General features: G+C 48.1%; 8 protein-coding genes across 8 annotated transcripts; 3 read left to right on the top strand and 5 right to left on the bottom strand.

The window, feature by feature from the left end:
• Positions 1-2: 2 nt before the first annotated feature.
• Positions 3-2,248, bottom strand: ABOM_006880 (uncharacterized protein; the record flags this gene model as incomplete). Its single annotated transcript, XM_022534009.1, has 2 exons — positions 3-133; positions 196-2,248. 2 exons carry the CDS (start codon positions 2,246-2,248, stop codon positions 3-5), a joined length of 2,184 nt encoding a protein of 727 aa, XP_022387463.1.
• Positions 2,249-3,747: 1,499 nt separating this feature from the next.
• Positions 3,748-5,370, bottom strand: ABOM_006881 (uncharacterized protein; the record flags this gene model as incomplete). Its single annotated transcript, XM_022534010.1, has 1 exon — positions 3,748-5,370. One exon carries the CDS (start codon positions 5,368-5,370, stop codon positions 3,748-3,750), a length of 1,623 nt encoding a protein of 540 aa, XP_022387512.1.
• Positions 5,371-6,454: 1,084 nt separating this feature from the next.
• ABOM_006882 (rhomboid protease PCP1) lies at positions 6,455-8,391 on the bottom strand (the record flags this gene model as incomplete). Its single annotated transcript, XM_022534011.1, has 5 exons — positions 6,455-6,704; positions 6,774-6,948; positions 7,009-7,342; positions 7,402-7,505; positions 7,560-8,391. The coding sequence occupies 5 exons, from the start codon at positions 8,389-8,391 to the stop codon at positions 6,455-6,457; spliced, it is 1,695 nt and encodes a 564-aa protein (XP_022387514.1).
• Positions 8,392-9,087: 696 nt separating this feature from the next.
• ABOM_006883 (uncharacterized protein) lies at positions 9,088-9,555 on the top strand (the record flags this gene model as incomplete). Its single annotated transcript, XM_022534012.1, has 1 exon — positions 9,088-9,555. One exon carries the CDS (start codon positions 9,088-9,090, stop codon positions 9,553-9,555), a length of 468 nt encoding a protein of 155 aa, XP_022387513.1.
• Positions 9,556-10,345: 790 nt separating this feature from the next.
• On the bottom strand, positions 10,346-11,347 carry ABOM_006884 (Mob1/phocein family protein; the record flags this gene model as incomplete). Its single annotated transcript, XM_022534013.1, has 3 exons — positions 10,346-10,865; positions 10,935-11,049; positions 11,110-11,347. 3 exons carry the CDS (start codon positions 11,345-11,347, stop codon positions 10,346-10,348), a joined length of 873 nt encoding a protein of 290 aa, XP_022387509.1.
• Positions 11,348-12,235: 888 nt separating this feature from the next.
• Positions 12,236-13,764, top strand: ABOM_006885 (Paf1-complex subunit LEO1; the record flags this gene model as incomplete). The annotated part of the gene is made up of 3 exons (XM_022534014.1): positions 12,236-12,447; positions 12,503-12,683; positions 12,745-13,764. 3 exons carry the CDS (start codon positions 12,236-12,238, stop codon positions 13,762-13,764), a joined length of 1,413 nt encoding a protein of 470 aa, XP_022387508.1.
• A 512-nt stretch (positions 13,765-14,276) lies between these two features.
• Positions 14,277-15,611, bottom strand: ABOM_006886 (Zn(II)2Cys6 transcription factor rglT; the record flags this gene model as incomplete). Its single annotated transcript, XM_022534015.1, has 2 exons — positions 14,277-15,427; positions 15,497-15,611. 2 exons carry the CDS (start codon positions 15,609-15,611, stop codon positions 14,277-14,279), a joined length of 1,266 nt encoding a protein of 421 aa, XP_022387511.1.
• Positions 15,612-15,907: 296 nt separating this feature from the next.
• Positions 15,908-18,262, top strand: erb1 (ribosome biogenesis protein ERB1; the record flags this gene model as incomplete). The annotated part of the gene is made up of 1 exon (XM_022534016.1): positions 15,908-18,262. One exon carries the CDS (start codon positions 15,908-15,910, stop codon positions 18,260-18,262), a length of 2,355 nt encoding a protein of 784 aa, XP_022387510.1.
• Positions 18,263-18,439: the final 177 nt, after the last annotated feature.

The raw sequence follows: 18,439 nt of genomic DNA on the forward strand, positions 1-18,439 counted from the left end.
GATTAATTGACAGCAGTCTGTGGGCGAGCAGACTGGGGAGGCGACTCAGCGTGGTGGGATCCAGAACGTACGGAATGACCCTGCGACGTCGGGCGCGCATTGTCTTTGGTTGGATCATATGCCAGGAGAGGAACTAAGGTATATCTGGTCAATTACAGCTATATCGTGGTGCATTGGATTGGAGAAAACACTCACTGCTAAATCCATATCCTTCGGTGACCCCTTCCCGGTTTTGTGGGTCGATTTCTACGCGAATGGCTACATCCAGACCGCCATATATGCCGCTATTGTTGCTGAAACCATCCGCTGCAGAGTGTTGTGCACCAGCATTGGTCTCCCCCGCATGGAGGGGAGAGTGGCCGTCTTTGGGCAGCGGTACCACTGTACTATCGTTCTGTTGTATTGGGCCACCCCCATTGGCGAAGGGGGTATCAACTTCGGTGATACATGCATAGTTGCGTGATGGCATTGTCACCTTGTTCCAGGAAGCGCTTTTCTCCTGACCTCCTGGCTGTTGATCAAACATGTCCATCAACGTTTCATCGGTATTTGGGTCGAGATGATGGAGCTTATTTCTTCGGGCTAAAAGATTCGCAACTGCCTTCGGAGGTGGCTTGTTTGTGATCGCGCTGCTGATGATGTTGACCATATATCGAGGGTCGTTCACACTTTGAAGACCGAGATTAGGGTTCGAATAAAAACGTCCAATAGCTGCCAAGTGCACATCTCCACCCAGGATCGTAACCCGAACTGAATAAACCTTAGCTAGTTCTTGGAGACGTTGAATAAATAACCTGCGTTCGCGCTTGTGCTGACGAGCTGTGTAGTGGTCGTCTAGATCATCAAGCAGGTCTACCTGGCCGTCAAATTGGTTGAACAAGCCGCCTGCAAACCCAAACCGCTTGTTGAGCAAGCGAATTGGCGCAATGAATGGGGAGCTGAGAATATTCTCCAGCCATGCAAGGCGCGGATAAGCAATAGGGACACCCAAAAGCACTACCAGATGCTTAATATCACCATTGGCTGCGGTCAATTCGTGCTCAAGTCGAGAAAATATGAGATCGTATGTATCAGGATAATTCACCTGATGGCGGGTGCGTTCCGTGCGTGCATCGACACCGATGAAGGCGATCCGCTTCCCGAGACGCATGTACAAGTTCCTGCTCTTCTCCTCTACATAAGGGCCTGGCCGCTTTCCAACTATCCAGCTATCGTCCTCGGCCTGATTTTCCAAGACAAAGGTGTTCTCCAACTGTCGAGGATCCGCTCCTGCTGTTCCATTGACTGCATGCATGGTCTGCGGGGCATCCGTCGTGTAGGTTGACCTGGGCGGTGCGACGTGATGCTGAAACAAGCAGTAATACTTGAAGGCAACGCCTCCAATGCCACGAAAGACGGAACAACGCATGAAGTGATCTGTGTAGGAGCCGAAGCCATCGATTATATCGTGGTCGTCCCAGATATTGATCTGAGGTATGCGTCCATTTGCCGCTTTAAACGGTTCAGTAGAATACCATCGTACGTAGTTTTTATAGTAGTACTCATCACATCTAGCTCGCAAGTCATTATCAAAATTGTGCGCACGTCTTTTGTGGGGGTTGGAGATAGAGGTCCATTCCTTCAATGGGCCGTCGACGCGGATTCCATCATTGTAGAGCTGGTCACCACCACCAATCATCGCATGAAAGGGTCTTTGCGTATGAACGCGCAGCACATCGTTCCACAGGTTTGGACCGATCCAGGCATCCATATCTGTGCCAACGGAGAAGCCATTGCAGGAATGAAACATGAGGCGCATGGATTGGTTTATAGATGGGACCACGAAATCCCAAGACGATCTCACTCCCTGTCCCTCCACATATCGAAAACCTGGAATACTGTACTCCCAGCGCGCTTCATATGACTCGAGAGGTAGTGAGATCGAAAATCGCCAGAATGCTTTCGATGGATCTTCGAAAAGGCGAAGACCGTCGATCGTACTGCTTTGGCTATTGTATAAGTCCCCCTTGACCGAGGCATTACCCTCGACCGGGCCAGCCTGGCGCAAAACGAGCTGCGGCTGCTTTTGACCAGGGCTTGTCACAATCAGAACACTTCCACGCCAGATCGAGGTGGAAGGAGTGACATCCATATTCTTGAAATTGATTAAGGGCCCACAAATTACATCTATTTGCGCATTCGAACCGCGTACTTGGCCATTGAAGGCTGCACCTTCCGCAAATCGACCACCGGGCAAAGTCAGCGACATGATCCGCTTTTTGATCCATCCGGATGTTAGTAGAATGCTTACCCAGTTGAGTGTGTTCGGCCATTGCAGATCGACTGCTCAGGGCTGCGAACTGCTCGTGACAGATACGGTACTGAAAAAGGAAACAAGAGGGGAAAAAATATGAGAGAGAGGGGGGAGGAAGAAGAAGAAGAAGAAATTACTAGATGTGCTCTCGCGGGCAGAGTAATCAATTGGACTGAAACCGCCAGGGGAGGGTATCAAGACAAAGACCGAGAAACAAGACACAAGGAGAGGAAAAGCTAAGAAGCGATCACCACGTTATTAAATTCCGGATGATTCAGAAGAGATCACAGTAATCTGGTTCACCGTACACAAGCGAGTGGGAAAGGGGATACAAGCGTCTGATTATGGGTCGGTTAAGAACAGGGGGAATAGAGTAATGGAGAAGGCAGCAATAACTTGGCGCAATTAGCAATTAGGAAGATAGAAGGCTAAAAAGCGCGCGCGCGCACACACACACAGAGAGAGACAGACAGACAGACAGACAGACAGAGAGGGGGGTGGTAGGAAAGGGAAAAAAGGATGTATATATATAAAAAGAATGAAATGAGGAGAAAAGAAAGAGAGATCCAGCTAAAGGAGCGAGGTGGAAATCAGAGGGACCGCAAATGTATGTCACCCAGCAATTCCGCAGTAGGGCTGAAGGGCTGAGCGGAAAAGAAAAAAGTGAAAGGAGAGAGAAAAAGGAAGACTGCGGAAGAGTGAAAATTGGACGAGGAATAAGCTGTCGAGCAGTGCTTGGCACCGAACCTGCAGTGTACCAAACTACCCAGAAGATGAATAGTTCCTTGGCAGTGATGGATCGAGAGAGAGAGATTGGCTTCATGATTGAAATGATGATGAGGAACACGCCCGGATTCTGTGGCGGTGGATCAGTGACTCCACTAGTCTAATGCACTAGTATTATTAGTATTGACCGTTACCAGGTACCGTACGTGGAATCTCCGAGGCTGCATGATTATCAGATGATTAATACATAGATAACAACTATGAGATATGTATGTATGTATGTATGTTCTGTTCTCTTCCAACATTATTGAATACCATACAAAGCAATTGCAATCACAAACATGAGATAAATAACAAGTGCTCATAGTCTCAGAGTGCGACAGATCGAAAAGTGACAAGTCGGACCCAGAAATATTTAAATGTAAGGAAGGAGCACATCTGCAATTCTCCTTTTCTTTTCTTTCGCGCGCACAAGATAGAGAAACACCCGAAGCCATCGACCTGCAAGGTATCAGACAGAAACAAAAAAAAATATTCAATTAGTAAATTCCAAACTCCAGGTTCGGGGAAGCAATGAACACACACACACACACACACAAAAGAAAAAGAAAACGTGCCGGACAAGGATAGCAAGGCTAAAGCAACCAACATGGCCCCTCAAAGCTGAGAATCCAAAGATATTTAGATTCAACTAGCAATCTGCCCGTGAGGTTATTGAGGAGCATAACTTAGTCGAGTACCAGGCTGGAATGAAGACAATATTGGGTCATCCGCGCTTTTTGCTCCAACATCGATCGTGCTTCTACTTTCCAACTGTCGCTCTCTTGACCCAATTCTGGAACAACCGAGCCATCTATGGCCTTTTGTTGGACTTCCATTCCAAGTGCAGTCAGCAATCCTCCAAAATGAACACGATTTTGAAGGCAATCCAATTCGGGTCGGGTCTCGACTAGGTCAAGAATCTGCTTCAGGAGGAGAGAAAGTGGGGTTTTGTGGTACCCTTCATCCTCAAATTTGCCGGCCTCGGGAGACATTGAACTCCAGCGGTATAAAGGAATCGACCCATACTTAGATAGGGGTGGAGTACTGGGAGTTCTAGCGGGGCACAATGCAATTAGACTCGCTTTGGACCTGGCTATCATCCCTCCCAGAACCTCCTCTGGGGATTCAGGAGGTGTGTCACCCTCAATGGTGAAGAGACTCTCTAGTCGTTGCTCCGTCTCTGCTCTTCTCTGGACCCGGTCCTGGTGACGGAGCATATTGCAAGTATCCAAGCCTGGTGCACGCCAAAACTGGGTTTTCAAGCTGCCGTCTTCTACGGACTGGCTAAAAGTGAAAAGGTCGCTAGTGAACTTGCCAATAGATGAGTTCCGCTGGTAAGTTGCCTTCGTATAGCCGCCTTGTGAAACAAACCATGCCCTATACGAGGCCCGTGCCAAGATAATACGACATTCTTCCATGTAGCGGGTGAGCCTCTCTTTGAATCTTTCCATGATATTACCGTCCTGCTCGAAGATAACCTCCGCGAAGTCCAGCACCCACCGACAGAAGAGAACAGTAATGACGATCTCCATCCCCGGATCATCACATGACCCCATGGCTATGCAATAAGGGCTTGAGCTAAGAATTCCCATGCCAACATGCACATCCCCAGAAAGCCCAGTCTCTAGAAGAATGATGAGATCTGGTATGGTGATACTGTACATGGTGAACCCAAGGTCCCACACACACCAAAGATCATCGGTCTTGTTGGGCATCCACTCAAAATGGCGGGCGAATAAGGCTCTGTTGTTGTAGTCAAATCCCAGGACATAGTGTCTGCCATTGAAGGAAGGTCCCAGATCGGCAATGGGAAGGTTCCAATATAGGAACTGAGGTTCTTCACCAACATTACATGGCTCAAAAGCATGTTCTTCCAATAGCTCACTATAATACACAGGGCGACAATCAATACCGTCATACACGAACATCCCATTGCGTCGCGCATGTGTGTCTTTCCCCCTTTCAACGGAGCAGAGGTACAAGTGGTAATCCACAACCTCCCAAGGATGGCTCACACTGTACGTGGGAGGCTCGTTTCCCGGTGCTCTGATCTCCAAGTCGGCAGAGTCATCTGAATGTACTGAGTCAGTCTCGGATATATCGCTGGAGTATCCCTCTAGAATCTCTATTCTTTGAGCAGGATGTAGTGTGCCTTCATCGAAGAAGGACTGGCCAACTTCCGAGGGCGATGCTGCGTCATTCTCATTGCCACTATGTGCACATTTTATCGCCCCCCAACTTCTCTTGAGCCTGAATACGGGGGAGACAGGCGTCTCGCTGGCTGTAGTGAAGTAAATCTTGTAAGGCATTCTTCCGCAGTCCAAGCTTGGGTTCGAATGCTAGAGTTTCTCTGGTAAATAGAACAGAGGCTTCGGCATCAAGGGAAGAGAGACAAACTCTTCACACTTTGTGCAATACAGAAATAAATGACCAATAAATGACCAATAAATGACTTCGAACAAATATTCCAAACAGCTAAAAGGCGAAGAGCAAAAATGCAAAAATGGAAGGTGAAGGGAATATGATATGGAGCTGAAGAGGCTGCTAAATATGTTAAGGATGAGGATTGCTAGGGGGTAGTGAAAAAAAAAAAAATTGAAGGGCAGGAGTAGAGGAAGTGAAAGAAAAGTATTTGAATGAACACTAGCAAAAACTTTTATTAGCATCTCTAGATTACTCTAGTGATCAATGGCCCTCATAAGTTGCTGGATGTAACTAGAGATTTGAGTCATTTTGATTGATGGACCATGATATTTCTATATAACCCAGTCCTGTGAGCCACAGTATTGGCAGTCAAGTTCTACGTGCTCCACCCACTTGCATAGTTATCTATTGCTAAGAGATGTAAACGCATGGAGTGAAGTCCGATCAGATGTAGAGCCTCATGGCTTTATTCACTCACGGGACGATAACACAAGATAGCAAGCATCAATAGAGCTGTAGCGCATAAGTCTCCTATCTGGGAGATTTTCTTTTTTTCCATTGTCCAGAACAAGACTTCTCTTTAGCCTTTAAGCTTCTCATGGATGGATACCTACTGCAGTTGCTGAGAAGTGGACTTTCTTGTTCACGCTCAGTCCTTCTAGAAACCCATGTCTGAAACAATGGTTGCAGATTCTAGACTAAATAACGTGCATGCCCTGGTCCGTAGAATTGTTATCTTTCTTGCCTATCTAAAGTTGGGCATTCCTTCCTTCCTTCCTCCTATTCCCATGGTTGAGATATGCAAGAACAAGATCGTGATGAGGGAAGAAGAGCGAAGGAAAAAAGGGAAAAAAAGACCTGAGTAATATACAATAGGCATAAGCAGAGGGTTAATGGGAGTGTATTGTAGGGAAAGTCACAGCTGAGTAGGCACATCGTAGTTATACAGCTCTAATCTTCCTATCAACATCAATCCCGAAAGGTGCGCTCAAACCATGTCTTATTTATTCGTTGTTCGTTTCCCTTTCGCATCTTGTATGCAGTTGACCATAGTGCTCCCGCCAGGAATCCTCCAAGGTGAGCCCAGTAATCAATCAATGCTCGGCGGGTAAACATGTTGACAAATTCTAAGGCGACAAGGCCAGTTAGGACCATCCATCCTTTTGCTGAAGCAACTTCCTGCCAATCAGGTGGAAGGAAGAAAAAAGTGAATTTCTCACTGTCCATATAAGATAGCCATTAGTATGGGTTATGCAAGCTGTATCACAAGAAGCCATTCAATACGTACTCGGCATGAAGCATGCACCAAGCAGCAACCAGAGCCGAGATAGCTCCGCTAGCTCCAAGGGCAGTAAGACCCAAATTCCCTTTCAGGATATTGGCGGTCAAAGATGTGAAGGACCCGAACACGCCGGAAGCCAAATACAGAGCTAAAAAATTCCCACGGCCAATCTCATCATGAACTAAAAAAAAAACGAAATGGTTAATGTCACGGCCACCAGACGGATTATCCAAACACTCACGCCTTGTCCCAACAAACCATAAGACTACCATGTTCAGTGCGAGATGATTTACCGTTTGATGGCTAAAGACGTTCCCGATCAAGCTGAGTGGACGAGGATAGGCAGCGACAGTTATAAAATGACGATTAAGAAGCCTCCAGGCCGGGGGGCAAAGCTTCCATAGAAGGAAAACACCGACATTCGTTCCTATTATAGCCATAACCGTAGCTGCTGCTGGGGGAATATCAGGCCACAACCGATCAGCCTTGGCGGGAGCTTGGTAGTTGTTTGAAAAAAAGTAGCAAAGGCCAAAAGTTACGAGTGTGATGCTAAGGATCCGGAAGATACGACCGCCCTATCGGCGGAAAAGTTAGTCTAGACAAGCATGTACAGGACGTGTATCGGTAAACATACATTCGTCAACTTAGACACATCCAAGTCCCAGTCAGTGGCTCGTAGATGGTGTTTCTGTATCCATGCGAGGAGTGGACGTTGGTTGGGATCCGCACGCTCCCGCACTACATGAGTCGTTAATGCCTTCATCCCGAGAATCCTCAGCGCCGGAGTCTCACCTTCCAAAGACGCTGTATCTTCGAACCTCTGGAGTGCCATATTCTTCTGCCTCATATGTTCTAGCTTTTCACGCTCCTCTTGTTCACCGTCGAGCCATTCTTGGCGTTTCTTTTCTTGTTTAGCTAAGAGCCGTGCTTCATTTCGCGTCCTGGTTTCTTTTAGAACACTTTTGCCATACGGGTCGTTCGAATCGCCCAGTTCAGCACCATAGGAGCCGCTTTGGGGTTTGTAGAGACCCAGTTCTTCTGCGCGTCGGACGAGTTTTTCCTCCTCCTGCAGCTCTTCTCGTTCGATTCGTGCGAGAATAGCAGCATCTTCATCGAGTGGATAATTCTTGCGTAGCCATTGCAATGCTGCATCGAGACTAGAAGGACGGATGGAGCGAGTTATATCGGAAGGAAGGTCAAGATCAAGGGTGCCATCAAGACGCCTACCCTGGAGAATAGCGAGAATCCGGTTTCCCAACTGAGGGGTTATCCTCGCACGGCTCCCAAAAACCGCATTAATTTCAGCCGTCGAAAAAGGCTGCTGCCGGAGCTGGACACCGTATTCAACTTTAGGGATTGGTTTGGTGCGCAAGCATCTCGAGCTTGTGAACAACCGGACGGAGCTTGGGGGCTGTGTTGACGTCGTACGGGAGCAAGACTGGTAAGGAGTCGTAGGAGGAAAAAGGCTCAAAGGACCAAGGCGCCGCCCGAATATGCTACCATGATGCCATGGAGAAGACACACAAGAAGTGGAGCGCAGCGACGCTGGATTAGATGGAAGCAAGCTCAAGGAACGGGGCCCCGAGCATGGGATCCGCCATGTTATACAGAGCACATTGCTCATATCCTGCGACTGGCAGCCAAATACTGCCTGCAATGAGCTTTGTCGGCCTCTAAGTGGAATGCTCAAAAAGTTATCGATGAGAGTACAATGTCGACAAGGACTTCGCCAGAGGTTCGATGGTGAAAGCCCACAGACTTCTCCGAAGCGCCCGAGTATTGTTCCGGTAATACACGTATACAGTGAACTGAGCCTGGGTAGATAGTACTAACTGCAGTATGTGAAAAATGGAAGACGAAGATACAATGTTAACAGCCCAGATATGCTCCGGATCTTGCTTGGAAAATATTGATTATGTATGCTAGTATAATATATGCTTTGCACTGCACTGTAATTGTAAGATACTGTTCAGAACGAAATTGGTGATTTATATGGAGCACTCTGTATGTAAATCTTGGATCACTCCAACCCCTTCAATGGAACTACATCAAACCACCTGACTACCCTAATACTTTAAGCATTACAAGGCCTGTGGACTTTTAACCTTGGTCACTCTGTACCTATCCTCCTTGGGGATCAAGATATCGACTCCTCTTATGTACAGAGTACATACAGTCAGTGCATACGGTATTATATAGTACTGTCACGTGAAGATAAAAAAAAAGCAAACAGTGATAAAGAGTCGCCAGTTTACGTAGTGTTCAACATAAACACAGGAATTCAACAGGAGAAGGAAAACCAGTAGAGACAACCCAGATAATGTCTGCTGAACCCCTTCCAATTACTCTCGCTGCATTTGAGGAAGCTATCAAAGAGCTTCCGCTTTCCTCCGTGTATGCCAAAGCCTCCGAACTCTCCAACTCCATCGCACATCTGCGGCGCTCAAATCAAGAACTAAGGGCATTCGTGAATGAGTCATGCGACACCGAGACTGAGAAAAGGGAGCTAGAAAAGTATATCACTGAAAATAATGAAGTGATACGATCGATGCAGGAAAGGAATTTACTACTAAAGTCGGAAATAGAGGGACGGGGCCAGCAATGGATCGAGATGGGGGACATCGCGCTAGATACAAAAGCAGATGAGAATCAACAGCCATCTGCATCTGAACCCGCTACAGGCGGGGCGGCTGTCGAACGACCAAATGGTGCGCAGCTGGAGCAATCCACCACGAGGTCTGTTCGTGATACCCAAAATGGCCACGAACAAGATGGCGTCTTTCTTTGAAACTACCCGCGCAAGCCAAGATTTATAGACTTGCATCCATCGCCCAATGAGCAATCTTATCCACGCAATATGTACGAGAACCTTTTGCATTGAAACATAAATATCTCTATATGTAGGTTCAGACAAAACTGAACCCAACTATATTTTGCAGACCCAAACTCTATGGTCACTAGAACTCACGGTTCTCCCAATCCGCCATTGTACTAGGTCTAGCGAGCAGTCCTGGGTCTTCTGAAATGACTAGTACAGATACCTGCACTGCGATTAATTTGAAGCATTTGATGTACCTACGTTGCTCGAGTTGGATTTCCCAGGTCGAATACATGTAGTGAGCATATCTTCTAGTCTACAATTATCACCACATGCTCACTTGGCTCTATCGAAGACAGTCATTTCCACATCGCCCTAGCTCTAGGAAAAATCAAGAGTATCTAGGCCCCATCACAAAAACTTGTCATGGAGTTCTATGCACTTATTGTCCAGGCCAGGAACAGCAGTGTTGGTGATTAAAACCTAACAGGACAGATTGCTTTGATGGGTAAATGCAAAAGTAAGTTGAAAGAGATATTCACATCATATGCTTAATGCGCAGACTTTCAACTTGAGCCGTGTCGTCCACTATATCACGCTTTTACAGTCCAAGAACAGGAGAAAGATGAACCAATAAATCAAAAAGATAAAAAAAGACTGGAAGGAGATGCAAAGCTTGACCGTAAGACCAACAAATTTCCAACGCCAGGTTAGAAGACGATCAATTGCCAGTAAATGCAGGAATACAACGATTTCTAGCTCAGCTAGAATTTGGTTGGCCCCAATGACCACCTGAAAGCGCCTCGGTGGGGATTCTCTGCTGTTTGATGAAGAGATCAATCAGTGGTTGCATAGGCTCCATCTCTTTGTCAGAAACAAGCTTGTAATATTTGGCGACTGTAACAAAATGGACGAAACACATGTTAAGGATGTCGTGCTTATTAATGTGCCAGAAAGGGTGCAGCCAATGTGCATGGTACAGATGGGCGTAGCAACGGAACATCTGCTTCATGATTCCTTGACAGTCTTTGTAGAATGTCTGGGGGAAGCCGCTGGATTTGCCAATCCACTCCTCGCCAGGCGTGTTTGCGCCAGGACTGGAGGGACTGGTGCCTGAGATCTCATGAAGCGCGAAGGTATCCGGCAAGCCGTTGACCTTGTCGGTGGGGAACATAACGGGGTCGTGGATTTTGCTGATAATCCATTTCTCGACGCGGTTGATGAACTTAGGGGCCGAGATTTTGGCAGCACGACCATCTACGAGCCAGGTGTACGTTAGGCTGGAAGTTAAGATTGTCAGTCGTGGACCAATTCACTAGTTATACAGTAATGACCATCTTTCAACTTACCGTCCAGCAGACATAGTCGGGCAGGTGGTCTCGTTACAGATGGGGACACCAGTAACTCCATTAACCTCTTGGATAACCTGTAGCATACCATGGAGCAAGCGATATTGTTCGACGACTACATATGGCACGCGATCAACATATAGAGTTTCAGGAGGAGTTTAACGGTTGCGCTTACTCTGATGCGCCAGCCATTCCCCAAGCTCCACATTCTTAGGGCAGGCACACAATGTCAAGAAATTGCCCTTGACATTTAATGGGGCATACTTTTCCTGGAAAAAGTATTTGGGTGCGTCGGGGTCGTATGCTGCGGGGCCGTCCAGGGGCATGTTGGGAGCGATAGACGGCGAGTTGGGTACTGGACCCGCCTGGGGAACATGAGGAGCTGGCGACTGAGCTGGGCTTCCATTGTTCATCTTAGGGACGTTATTATTGTTGTTATTCTTGTTATTTCCACCCCGGCCAAACCCTTGGCGGCTGGAAAGAAAATCGTGTCACAGGTCAGTATCAACAGTCCGATAGGGGAGACATTGGGGGAAGAGAGAGGCAGAGAAAATTAACGGAGATCACTCCGTGGGGAAGTTAATGTGAGAAAGAAAAACAACAAAGTAGGAGTAAAACAGTTGCATAGAGACGAGCTGACGGAGCTGTTTGTTACACTTTAGGGGGCGCATGATGTGGAAGCCAGAGGGACTTAGGGGAAGGCTGACAATGTGAGGGGACGGTACATAGGACAAAATGATATGGGTGAATGAAGCTGGTGACTTACACGCTTTGAAAGAAGGTCGCCATAATTAAATCTTCAGAGACTAGCTAAGGGGTTTTTTAACCGAGAAGGAATATAACAATAGTAACAGCGGGGGAGTACAGAGTAGAGAGTAGAACGTTGGAGTTTATTGATATTATTCTGTGATCTCTATCGGTCTGGCCCCGGGGAGCTGCCGCCGATGCTAAACTATATTGGGAGCGGAACGGATTATCCTTCGTTTCTCTATGGCGCGAGTATCAATCAAACATTACCTTAACAGAAGCTCCGCGGACATTACAATTGATGTTCTTGGTATCTCACCTCGACTGCGAGAGGGGTTTCTCTTTTCTTTTCTTTTCTTTTCATTTTTTTTTTTGAAAGAAACACAAAGCTACCCACTACTAGTATACCGGACATATAGTTGGGAATATATTCCGCCAATTGAACTGTAAAGTCTCGCCTCTGAGCTGCGACATCATATCTTTTTCTTCGTCTGTGCCTGGCAGTTGCACCCTTCCTATATCTGATACAACTTCCAGCCCCTGCAACTTCGAACATGTCTTCATCCGATGAGGACATTGTCCGTCGTCCTGGTCGTGGCCCAGGTGCTGGTCAGCCTGCCAGCCCGTCCGGCAGCGAACATAGTAACCCTGCCACTGCACGGAATGGCAGCCCGATCGGAGCTGACCCTGATATCCTTAACGACGATGACGATGCCGATCTTTTTGGCTCTGACGGATCGGAAGGTGGCTTTGGAAACGATAATGAGTACTGCCCACTTTTTTCATCTTTACATACGATAGATATATTAACCCGTTGCTAGTCAACCGCAACGTAACCTTGACGATGAAGAGCTAGATTCCGGCGATGATGAGGATCGCTATGATCGAGTAGGGGACCGTATGGACTATGAAGATGGTGGAGAGGGACAGTACCAGGAAACGGTCAACATCATGGACTTAAGCTTGGGTCGGGCGCCCGAACCAGTAACCTCCAATGGCGAGGTTCGTCACACACCACCAATTTATAAACAGGTCGTCCACGTGGCTCACTGAACCATTATAGATCTACACCATGCCAATCCCTAACTTCTTGTCGATCGAGACCGAAGAGTTTAACCCGGGGACATATGTTGCGCCTCCGTATAGTACTGCAGCCACATCTCTATGTTGGCGCCATGATCCTATCAATGGCGCCCTCATTCAGTCTAACGCACGCATCATTCGCTGGGAAGATGGCTCCATGACACTACAGCTAGCTTCTGCACCTAAGGAGCAATACAGGATAACAACCAAACCGCTTGCGCCTCTCAACAAATCTGGTGACTATGAGACGAAATTAGATTCGCACGTGTACCTAGGCGCAGCTGCGGAGACGTCTTCCGTGTTCCGACTGACCTCTCACTTGACCCATGGACTTACAATCCACCCTACGACTGTCGAAACAGATGATGCTGTACAGCGTCTCCAAGAATCGTTGGCCGCGGCAGTTCGCGGCACGAAGAAAACAGTAGATGGGTCCGCACCTGTAATTGAAGTGAAGGAGGATCCTGAACTCGCCAAGCGACAGGCGGAACTTGCAGAGCGTGAAAAATTGAAGGCCGCCCGCCGGCGCCAGCAGCTCGCAGACCGGGAGCTTGATCGCGGCCGCCGAGTTGGTGTTCCTCACCGCACTGGAGGTGCTGGTCTCACCATAGGCGGATTGGAGGACGATGATGGATTACTTACCACACGACCCCGTGTAAAGAAATCTCGTAAATCCAATCGGCGAGGGGAAATATATACCGATGACGAGGAAGATTACGATCGGCGGGGTCGAACTAGGGAAGATGAATATGACGAAGATGACGGTTTCCTTGTCGGCAGCGATGAAGAACCGGAAGAAGTCGAGGATGATGAGGAAGAGGACATTCTTGAAGATGATAGCATGGATGCCGAAGGCGAGAACGAAGACGAACTGCCAGCCACGAGATCGAGGGAGACAAAAGGCCGTGGAACAGAAGCTGGGTCGGGCGCTGCAGGAACCCCTCCTACTAGAAAAAAGAATCGTTACATTGTGGACGATGATGAGGAGGAGGAGGAGTAGAAGTGACCGACTACAAGTTTTGTTTAATGATCAGTCTTACCAACTTCTATGAATCAGTCCTTGATGACATCTGTATCTATATGAGAGTTTTTGGAGTAACCATAGCGAATGAAAGATCACTTACAATTAGCCCTAACGTCAATAAGCTAGGCTGAACCAGAATTGTTCTGTACTTAGCACTTCAAGTTGTCAATTCAATTGTATTGATAGCTTGCAAACTACATGCCTAATATTAATGACCTCAACTATTTACTACTAGTTAATGCAGGGGTGCTTCCATGTTCAAGGTGTGTTTCTACGCATGGTATGTATCAGGGTTAAAGACAAAAAGGATGGAGGGAGACACCAGCTACGCATAGTTCGTGTGAGATCATACTCTTCCTAAAACGCCCGTCACACCAGCAACTAATCGAGTATTCACGATCAACCCAAAAAACGCCAAATCAATCGTCACGTGTATTATCGTCAAATGGGCTTTGTTGCTGTCGCGACAAATCTGCCATCACATGTGTTCAAGAAATCACGCCATCTGGGTATTCGTGCGGCTCAAACTCGAATCTGGAAATAACTTCTCTGGCACTCTTAGCCACTCGAAAGCAGAGCCAGCCCTGTTCATCACGCGGGTCAGGACCAATTACAGTCGGTGTCTTGGATCCGGCGTCTGGAACATCGGGACGAGCCTCTGGGTGCCGCTCAAGATGCCACCGTCGCTGGCGTGTTTCCATCTCTTGGACCAAGGAGAGCAAACTTGGTGAATCTGAGCACGCCACGGAGCCAGCTGGATCAGCGGGTCCACCTACAACACCACTCCGGACTATCTGCCGGAGCCAGTCTTTCCAAGCCGCTGCAGGGTCAGCTGAGCTCTTGTTTAGAGCAGCCACATAGGCCGGCGGTGCCGCTTGTTTCCCAAGTTCTTCGGCATTGGTTTTTGACACTCGCAGCCAGGCATCGGCGACAATATTCAGGAGGGTCCCAGTGAACATGACATTCTGCATAGCTGTCGCGAATTTCGTTGGACATGTTTGACAACGGATGACTGCTCGTGCAGTTTTCGCAGCAATGAAAAGTGAGCATAGTGTATGTTGAGATATCGGGAATGGGGCAAGAGAGGACAGATGGCTAAGGCATAGATACAAGTATGATAAACATGTGCACTGAGTTTCTGAGCATTCCGAGTCCGAAGGAGTTGCAGGAGGTGAATGTGTGTGCGATAGTCCCGGCGGCATCGCAAACGGATTAGACGTTGCTGCAGATACACTGGAGAAGTCTGGCCAAGGCCCAGTTGTTTCAGGGACTGGTTCTGTGAACTTTTCGTGATTCAGTTCCCATGAATGGTTATGGTTATCGTCTGTAGATAAAAGGCGACGAGAGGCTTGCGGGATGCTAAACGGGGCACTGTAGACAGGAGCGCAGATACGGAATGCGTCTGATGCGGCCGTAGCTTCCGAGCAATGACTTGAAGACTCGAACGTGGAGTTATTCAGATCAGACCATATTTCGTCGCCTGAACAACCAAAGAGAGGTAGTTGGTCACTATCTTCTCTTGCACGTTTTTTAGGAGGTCGCCCCATTTGTTTCTGCACGGAATAATGACAGGCAAGAGACTGCTTCAGACAGCGGTCACAACCCGTTGCTTCACCGGAGCATTTCAGCTTCCGTTTCCCTGTTTCGTAAAATGATTGTAAGTATACTCTAGGTCGTGCATAACCCTTATTTTGCAATGGAGACCTACTGCACTCGTCACAAGCTGCATGTCTTTTGAGTGATGGAACCGGAATGCCTGTAAAGGCAGGCTTGCCCGAATCACTAATCGTGGCAGCATGGCACTGGCCCCAGTCACACTGCATCCTAAAATTGGGATGATGGCGAAATGTTGATAGTAAATAGTAATGAAACAGGTACACCTCCCCCAGCAAGGCTGGTACTGCTTCTGGGTCTCCCCGCCTGTATCAATATCTAGGTGACGATAAGAGCGGCCTTGAAGGCGGTATGTCACATGGGCGGTCAGACCACATGAAAAAAAAAAGAAGAAAAAAGAAAAAATCTCGGGTAGAGAAAAAGAGGGAACAAAAAAAGAGGGAAGAGAAAGAAACAAAAAGCTTCCAACCAATTTGTTGGACTAAAGCGGACGCAGGTATTCACCATGATGGATGCCTCTAAGTCTTCAAAAAAACGAAAGGCAATTACTCGGGATGTTGAGGAGGAGGCTGGTGTGTTTTCTGGAGATGAATTGCAGGCTGACGTCCTAGACGGCGCACTTTCAGATAATGCAGACGACCTATCTAGCGACGAGGATGTGAGCGATTCGGAAATCGAATTAGTGGATGATTTTAGCGATGAAGAAGACGGTGATGAAGAGGAAGAGCTCGATAGCGATGAAATTCCTTCAGATGGGGAAGAGCCCCTTAAGAAGGTGTCTGGCACTGCAACCGCTCGTGATGAAAGCTCTAGCGATGAAGAACAGTTGAACTACCGCATTGAAAAGGATGCCAATGGAAATGACCGTTACGTCTACGATGAGATAAACCCAGACGACAACTCTGATTATTCTGATGTCGAAGAAAATGCGAACACCATCGGCAACATTCCCTTGTCCTTTTACGATCAGTACCCCCATATCGGCTACGATATTAATGGAAAGAAAATCATGCGCCCAGCCACAGGGGAAGCACTTGATGCGCTTCTTGACAGCATCGAAATTCCTAAGGGCTGGACTGGTCTTACCGATCCCTCGACCGGCAAACCATTGGAATTGAGCCAGGATGAGCTGGAGTTGTTGCGTAAGGTTCAGATGAACGAAATCCCTGAGGAGGGATATAATCCCTATGAGCCCACAGTGGAATGGTTCAGTAGCAAACAAGAGATTATGCCCTTGAGTGCTGCCCCCGAGCCGAAGCGTCGATTTGTGCCCTCAAAACATGAAGCCAAGCGGGTTATGAAGATCGTCAAAGCAATCAGAGAAGGCCGCATTCTACCTTATAAGCCCCCGACGGAGGAGGAGGATAAGGAACAGGACGTAATCAACTATGACTTGTGGGCCGACGAAATGGAGCGACCAGACCATCCCATGCATATCCCTGCTCCTAAACTTCCACCACCTGGTTATGAGGAAAGTTACCATCCGCCCCCTGAATATTTGCCCGATAGGAAGGAACGAAAGGCTTGGGAGGAGGCTGACCCTGAAGACCGTGAGCGGGAGTATCTTCCCAATGACTTTGGCTCACTGCGGAAGGTTCCTGGGTACGAAAGTTTTGTCAAAGAGAAGTTTGAGCGCTGTTTGGACCTTTACTTAGCACCCAGAGTTCGGAGAAGCAAGCTGAATATCGATCCTGAAAGCCTTCTTCCAAAGCTCCCTAGTCCTGAGGAGTTGAAGCCATTCCCGACCGCCTGTGCTACAGTGTTTAGAGGACACAAGGGTCGTGTTCGCACCCTAGCCGTTGATCCATCTGGACTCTGGCTTGCTACTGGTGGTGATGATGGAACTGCGCGAGTGTGGGAGTTACTTACCGGCCGCCAGTTGTGGAGTGTGAAGTTAAGTGAAGAGGATCCAGTGAACGTGGTCCGTTGGAGGCCTGGGAAAGACGCTGTTATCCTTGCGGCTGCAGCAGGCGACGATATCTTCCTTGCAGTGCCCTCTATCGCGGATCCGGAAACTGAGAAGGCCAGTTTGGAGATCATTGACGCAGGTTGGGGATACGCAGCGTCGAAGCCTCCCCCAAGTGCCGCAGAGGAAAACAAGAAGAATATTCCTCCACAGTGGATTCGCCCATCATTATCACTCGCAGAATCTGGGGTGTGCGCCGTCATACCCCTCCGGTATGTGGTTAAGTCTCTCTCATGGCATCGTCGCGGTGATTACTTTGTTACTGTGTGCCCCGGCTCTTCGACCCCAGCTTCTGTGGCCATATCTATCCACACACTTTCCAAACATTTGACACAGTTTCCCTTCCGCCGACGTATCAAAGGTGGTGGACCACCTCAAACCGCTCATTTCCATCCCTCGAAACCTATCCTTTTCGTTGCTAATCAACGAACAATTCGTGCTTACGATTTATCCCGTCAGCTCCTTGTCAAGATCATCCAACCCGGAGCTCGCTGGATCTCTTCTTTCGACATTCACCCGACGTCTTCCACCGCCGCCGGAGGGGATAACCTCATCGTTGGATCGTACGACCGCCGTCTACTGTGGCATGATCTTGAGCTTTCTCAGCGTCCGTACAAGACGCTGCGGTACCACCGCAAGGCTATCCGCTCTGTACGGTTTCACCCAAGCGGACGCTATCCTCTGTTCGCCGACGCAAGTGATGATGGCTCCCTCCAAATTTTCCACGGCAGCGTTACGGGTGATATGCTCAGTAATGCCAGTATTGTACCTCTCAAAGTTCTTAAGGGTCACAAAATTACCGGAGAATTGGGTGTCTTGGATGTCGACTGGCACCCTCGGGAAGCTTGGTGTGTCAGTGCAGGCGCGGATGGAACCTGTCGGCTGTGGATGTGATGACGCACCATCCCCGAAGTATATATTGTCAGTCTGCACTACTACCATTTGGCCCAGCCATTTCTACATGAGGCATCCGTTGTGTATAATATTAGTCCTAGATATCCATCGCAAAAGTTCTATCCACTTGATACATCCCTTGTATTTCTGTCACAGACTGGCACTCTACAACATCAA

The sequence above is a fragment of the Aspergillus bombycis genome, assembly GCF_001792695.1.
Source record: "Aspergillus bombycis strain NRRL26010 chromosome Unknown contig00065, whole genome shotgun sequence".
In the NCBI taxonomy this organism is placed as follows: Eukaryota; Fungi; Ascomycota; class Eurotiomycetes; order Eurotiales; family Aspergillaceae; genus Aspergillus; species Aspergillus bombycis.